General features: G+C 45.2%; 3 protein-coding genes across 18 annotated transcripts; 1 reads left to right on the forward strand and 2 right to left on the reverse strand.

Annotated features, from left to right (window-relative positions):
- Window positions 1-217: 217 nt before the first annotated feature.
- Window positions 218-1,809, reverse strand: PPTG_12650 (hypothetical protein). Of its 12 annotated transcripts, XM_008909787.1 has the most exons (8): window positions 1,619-1,809; window positions 1,484-1,559; window positions 1,227-1,416; window positions 1,069-1,144; window positions 905-1,003; window positions 720-837; window positions 554-651; window positions 218-493 (listed from the first exon to the last, which is right to left on the reverse strand). In XM_008909787.1, exons 1-8 carry the CDS (start codon window positions 1,676-1,678, stop codon window positions 404-406), a joined length of 807 nt encoding a protein of 268 aa, XP_008908035.1. In that variant the 5' UTR covers window positions 1,679-1,809; the 3' UTR covers window positions 218-403. The 12 variants fall into 12 exon arrangements, with proteins under 12 accessions (XP_008908035.1, XP_008908034.1, XP_008908041.1 ...); XM_008909786.1 differs by having other exon boundaries at window positions 218-651; XM_008909793.1 differs by having other exon boundaries at window positions 554-837.
- On the forward strand, window positions 1,598-3,192 carry PPTG_12651 (hypothetical protein). 5 transcript variants are annotated; one of them, XM_008909799.1, is made up of 5 exons: window positions 1,648-1,821; window positions 1,893-2,536; window positions 2,603-2,657; window positions 2,721-2,812; window positions 2,877-3,105. In XM_008909799.1, exons 2-5 carry the CDS (start codon window positions 1,935-1,937, stop codon window positions 3,064-3,066), a joined length of 939 nt encoding a protein of 312 aa, XP_008908047.1. In that variant the 5' UTR covers window positions 1,648-1,821; window positions 1,893-1,934; the 3' UTR covers window positions 3,067-3,105. The 5 variants fall into 5 exon arrangements, with proteins under 5 accessions (XP_008908046.1, XP_008908047.1, XP_008908049.1 ...); XM_008909798.1 differs by having other exon boundaries at window positions 1,598-2,536; window positions 2,877-3,192; XM_008909801.1 differs by having other exon boundaries at window positions 2,603-2,812.
- A 1,677-nt stretch (window positions 3,193-4,869) lies between these two features.
- PPTG_12652 (hypothetical protein) lies at window positions 4,870-5,508 on the reverse strand (the record flags this gene model as incomplete). The annotated part of the gene is made up of 1 exon (XM_008909803.1): window positions 4,870-5,508. The coding sequence occupies one exon, from the start codon at window positions 5,506-5,508 to the stop codon at window positions 4,870-4,872; it is 639 nt and encodes a 212-aa protein (XP_008908051.1).
- Between the last annotated feature and the right edge of the window lie 270 nt (window positions 5,509-5,778).

Below are 5,778 nucleotides of genomic sequence, written 5' to 3' on the forward strand. Positions count from 1 at the left end.
CCGTCATTTCGAGCAGGAGCATCTTCGTAAGGCACTGCAAGGAGTATCAGAAGGAGACAAGCAGGAGATCCTGTCGCTCGCAGAGAACCACCACTACCAGATCGCATGCAAAAAGTACTTTGAAGCTACTCATCCCGGCAGCGATCCCGACGTCCTCATCAACCACCCGAACGGATACTTTGAAGAGAGCCGCAAGTACTATGCCGCAAAGGAGAAGGGCGTCATTGTCACTGCTAATTAGAGTGGCGACCTTGATGGACTTCGCGTTACTGTCAAAACATCCGAGTAAGAGGTTGAATCACTATGCTCCTTCTAACTCAATTGTACGCATTTGCTGTTATCAAGTGTTTTTTTTTTGCTTGTCCTTGGAGTGTTTTCTTCATCTGAACAGAACGTTTGGGCTTCACACATCCATTTTGTTATTCGATTCAGCATTCACCACTTCGCGTGTGTACTTCCGTATCGCCATGTCAGCGAAAACACGGAACATCACCTGCATTCGAAAAAAAAAATGTGAGTTGCAGATTATGAGCTCCAAAGAGAGAGATCTTACCAGACGAACCAAGCGTCGATCCGAACGGAAACTCTGCACGTTACTTTCGCTCTTCGCTTGCTCCGCCTCCGCTTCGTTCTTTTCGTTGGGGTTACGTGCTGCAATATATCGGCAACACGATGGGTAACGGGATGTTTTGGTGCTTATTTCTCGCATTTGAACGTACCCGTCCGGACAGGAAGTAGCTTGGGTCCGCCGAGGATCGTCAGCATCTCGAAGAAGTTCTTGTCGCCGGCTTCATTCGCAATGTACTGCGAGTCAAGCACAAAGCTATCACGCTGGTGCTATACTCCGAACACTTGCAGTCAGGTTTTTGGTACTTTTCAAAAGCAAATTAAAAGCTTTGCATACCACGAGGTTTTTCTCAAAGAAGAGCTCGGCTGCCACTCGACCATCGGTGTATCCAGTCTCCTGAAAGTGGCGGATCTGCTCTAAAATGGCACAGAGCAACTACAAGCAATGCCCGGAACATGTTAGCAGCCCTGGGTAAGTGTGGAACAAGAGAGAGCACGTACAATCTCGTAGGATCCTTTCACCTTCGTCTGGATACGAAAGTAACTCAACACTTCTTCACTCGGCAGCTGGAAAATTCTTAATAGGATAACAGGTTCTGTTAGAGCAACCACATCTACAGAAGACACAAATATTTAATATAACACAAGGCACAACACACCTCGCCTTAGTGTTCTCTCCCAATCGGGACCACCAGTCTATAAAGCCCTTCATGTGGGTTTCTACAAAGTCCTTGTACTTGTTCATGTCGGCTTTCATCGCCATTCGCAGGCGAGCACGCTCTGTCAGAATCTCTTCATGAATGAACATTGGCCAGGGCGAGAATTGCTCCTTGTTTTCATCGTCGGTCTCTGTGGTATCATCAAACGTAAGTCTGAGATCTTTAATTGTGCAACTCGTTAACTGCTTCCGTCGCACCCCAGTCGGAGCACTTGCTGGCAAAGTCTGCCAAGTTCATGATCGTGTGCGTCACGCCACAGCAGCTGCAGCCTCCCTGCAGTTGATACTTCAGTATATAGCGTAGAAGTGAAACAGATTCATAGATATAGCGACCTGGTTGACGTATTCGAACATGGTGCGGTCCACTACCCACGTGTCCTCATACTTCCTCATGTTTAGATAAATGTTTCTCGGTGTCTTGTTCCTTCCGCGGCAGAATAGCGAGTGAGATGGTGTGGACTCATGCGAGGATGCAGTCGCCTCATGCAGCAACGAAGTTCTTCTAGAGGACAGGCCTCGGAACTATAAGCAGCTTGGTAGTGTTCTAAACCAGCAAAAACCGACCACTTCAACTATGTCACTAACGTGAAATTGAGCTTCATTATAGTGACATTTATGGTGACATTTTTGACGTGCAGCGAGGAGCAAAATGGCGTCAAATACGGAATCTGCATCACCTTCTCCTCCCAGCGCAAGCGCATCAGACGACGACTCACCCCACCAACCAGCGCATTCTACAGCTAAAACACCTGCGCAACCGCTATCAAATTCTAATGACCGTAGCGTGGATAAAGACGGAGATCTGCGCCACCAAGTGGGACAACTTGTGGTTGACACACAGCAGACCATCGACTCGCATCTGACATGGTTCCGCGTTGGCCTCATGGTGACGGTGGCTGTATCAGTGGCTGCATCTATCAAGCTCAGTGGCTTGCTACACCGCGTCAATAATGTGGAGGAAATTCCGCTATGGCAGTTTGCGAGGCGCAAGAAGTTGCGTGTGCGCATGATCCGCCAGTCGAGACAAGACCCGAGCATTTTCTACGTGTACCATACGCCGTTTTTTCGTCGTATTATGCTGCAAGATGTGCTACCACAGAGTTTGACGGTTAGTGTTAGTGAGAAGAAAAAAGAGAGCGACCTGCTTGCCATTCGACCTTTTGGCGTGCAAGTTGACGAGAGCTCGGAGGAGTGGATCTGGTCCAACTTTGTTTCATCGCATCGGTACATGACAATTCAGTTACTGCAACGGTGAGATGATGTGCGGTAATTGGCCTATTGATAGTTGGGTAATTATTGATGTGCTGCAATCCATAGAATTCGAGTGGATGGAAGTGAGAGCGTGGCGACATGCAATATCGCGTTGCGAAGGGTTCGTTGATGGGATGCTGATCGTATTTTGCTGTACTAATGTAATTTTGTTGCATTATTGTAGCCGCCATTGGGAGGAGACTTGGCCCAAGAGCTGGTCTCTCATGGTTATGCCGAGTGCATTCCTGAAAATCTGAAAAATTACGACAATGGATCGTAAGAGGCGCATCTTTTGTATATTCCTTGAGTTTCACTAATTATATCTTGCTTATTACGCTAGGGACTCTGAAATGTTGCAACTCGCTCAGCGCCTTAAGCAATTTGAAGCTGCTCAAAGGAATGCTCAAGTCATGCAGTACGGCATCTGGAAAGACTGGCAAGAAGAAAAATTCTCCGACCGCGTTATATCTGCTGGCAAAAGAGCGACCACAAAGAGCTTTAAGAAGATCATCGACAGTATTCGACATTAAGGGTTAAATACAATTTCCGGAACATGCCGTGTCAAAAGAGCTACTACATTATTGATCACGCGCACCAGAATTCTATAAAATGATTAGGTCACTCTATCGGGCGATGAAAAAGATTAAATGAATGGTATTTATCTGGATTTGAGATCCGGACTTTCCGAAGTAAAACTACCGCAATGCTTAATACAATATAGGAGCTCAAATTTATTTCTTCGTAACTATCGTACAAAATGTCCGTGAGTTTTCATTATTCGGTTATCTCCTGATGAGATCCCCCTCATTCGTGCATGAAAGTGTAATCGTTCGTAATTGATTGTATAAATAGACTGGGTAGGACCAGGTCAACGAACATCGTATACCGTATAACCGGAAGACAACAACAAAAAAATATGTTGGGCATCCCTCAACGGATAAATTCTACGGTACTGCGTAACGCGCTCGATGTTATTTCGCTCAATATTAAGCTGACCTCAAAATGTAAGCTGAACGTTGAGCAAAAGTAGAATGTTTAAAACATATTTTGGCGTCGGTTAGTCCATATTAAGGGCTACCGGTCTTTGGTCGCGAACTCGCGCAGGATTACCAGCCACGCATTTCTCTTCGTGGACGTGTAGAAATCGCCGTGCGGGGAATAGAAGCGTCACTACTCTGTCGCTTCTAAACGTTCGCTTATTCAGTCGGTAACGCAACGCCACCGAATTAAAACGGTATAAACTAGTCCGGAAGGCAGCCTAAACGCAGATTATCAAATCCCCAAGAGGAAATACCTACAGAAAACCTAGCACATATTTTTTTGGTGTAGTTCGTTTATCATTGCATTTTTTCTGTCCGTTTGACCGAGTTTTAACCTTACAGATTGTATCGCAGCGCGTGCCGTTGAAGCAATTATTGACACTCTAATATCAATGCAAGGCTACCTCAAAGCATGGTCTACTTGTACTCGCCGCAGGGTCACCGCACTTGCAAAATGGTTTGAAGAGGCAAGTTAAGATTATCATTTTTCTAATCTAGAACACTAAAACTCCGCGATTTGACATATTTCGCCGCTTCCTTTGCGGCTGATTCGGCCCGTGAACAACCTACGATAGCTTGCTAAGATGTACAGCAGTAAATATTATATGTACGTATTGAAAAAAAAATCTGGAAAATAGAATTTTATACCCAGTCGAATGGGCTTATAATGCTTCCTGCAATCTGATTCGTTCTATTACCATCCGGGATTGGCCCCTCGAGTGAAGTTTGGGACTTGTACTACATGTAAAAAAAAAAAATGTTGGACTATGGTCTTCAAGGAGTGTGGTTAATTGGAGCCATTTATTTTCTCTTTTTATATAGTTTGTATTCCATAGTTCCAGAACATGTTGTTATCCATTGGTTGCTTGTATCTTGGTGGAGCCTGCAGAATAAGGGTTCTACCAAGACACTTATGCCGTGCCAAGTACATTCAACTGTGCACATGGCAAAATCTCTGATATTTTTTTCTAGTACCTATCGTTGCGTAAAAAGAAGTGTATTCCCAGCTAAGTCGATGACGATCTAGTTATGCTTTTCAGTTATTCTGCCGCGATTATTCTGGTTTAATTAAATTCTCTTCTCCATCTTAATTATGCCCTACGGTCAGCTAATTCCATATAATTTTGGTTTGTCTCATCTCCGCATTAAATGTGCCGATAGCTTTTTATGGATCTAATTCCAACACTCTACTCGCCAAAACAAGTAAAAGGCACAATAGTACGTGCGTGGAAAAACGAAGTTGAGTTCTGAAAAAGACCGTTTGGTCAGACACAAAGGCAGTCCTAGAGTGAGTTAAACAGGTTTTGCACGAATTTTTTCCACGCTCTCCAGGATTTCCTTGTACGCCTTGATCGCGTTGTAATTCCGGTGAACCTTTAGCATGTTGCCGTTTTTGCCCAGCACTTTCAGCTGAGTGGCAACATATTCCAGAGATTTTTCTTCAAGGGCCCACTTACCCAGCCATTCCATCGTTTTCTTCCTAGTTTGGTAGCCCGTGCCAAAGTAAGCGTACTTCCGCCCTTCCTTTGCATCCTTCAGCATTTGACCGTACTTAGCTAAAGCCGCTGAATTTTCATGGATGGCTGCATCGACGCCTGACAACTTGACCGCTCCCAACTTTGCAGCGACGCTCTCTGCTGATTCGCCCGTATTGAACCAATACTGCAACCACTTTCGAGTTTCCTTCGCATCGCGAAACATTCCAGCAAAATTCATTGTTGGCACTCTCTCTTCGTCGTCTTCGATTGCACTCAGACTGACTTTCTCAACAGCTCTCAGAAATCTTGTTCCACGGAGATTCGTGTCAGTCGACTGGGTAGCACCAGAAGAAAGATGCGTAGCGATGCCGGCCGTAACAGAATCCACAATAAAGGCTTCGCCATTTGCCAGGAAGCTGGACGCAACTAGGACAACAAGACAGAGTAGTCGCATAGCTGGAAGCGGGAAGTCTTCACACTGGAATTGAAATGACGAAATGAGCGGTGGGTGGGGATGTATTCGTGTCTCTCATCATGAAATCGCTAGCATCATGGGTTGATGAACGATCGGAGGATCAGGAAGAAATCCATGATAGGAATCCTATCATAGAAGAAAGACAATGCATAATATGTCCATTAGCACCAGATTAATGGGTCCCTGAGTGCTTCTGAACCATACAATACAGGAATAAGCTACTCATCTTTGGTGTGCTCACTTGAGGTA

This window comes from Phytophthora parasitica, assembly GCF_000247585.1.
Source record: "Phytophthora parasitica INRA-310 unplaced genomic scaffold supercont2.35, whole genome shotgun sequence".
In the NCBI taxonomy this organism is placed as follows: domain Eukaryota; phylum Oomycota; class Peronosporomycetes; order Peronosporales; family Peronosporaceae; genus Phytophthora; species Phytophthora nicotianae.

Excerpts from the sequence above, each read along its gene's own strand:
- PPTG_12650 (XM_008909786.1), bottom strand. The coding sequence starts at position 1,678 with ATGAGGAAGTATGAGGACACGTGGGTAGTGGACCGCACCATGTTCGAA. Across the intron at positions 1,417-1,483 it reads CAGCAAGTGCTCCGACTGGG|AGACCGACGATGAAAACAAG; the intron begins GTGCGACGGAAG and ends ATGATACCACAG. Across the intron at positions 1,004-1,068 it reads TGAAAGGATCCTACGAGATT|TTGCTCTGTGCCATTTTAGA; the intron begins GTACGTGCTCTC and ends CATTGCTTGTAG.
- PPTG_12651 (XM_008909798.1), top strand. The coding sequence starts at position 1,935 with ATGGCGTCAAATACGGAATCTGCATCACCTTCTCCTCCCAGCGCAAGC. Across the intron at positions 2,537-2,602 it reads ACAATTCAGTTACTGCAACG|AATTCGAGTGGATGGAAGTG; the intron begins GTGAGATGATGT and ends TGCAATCCATAG. Across the intron at positions 2,813-2,876 it reads AAAAATTACGACAATGGATC|GGACTCTGAAATGTTGCAAC; the intron begins GTAAGAGGCGCA and ends TTATTACGCTAG.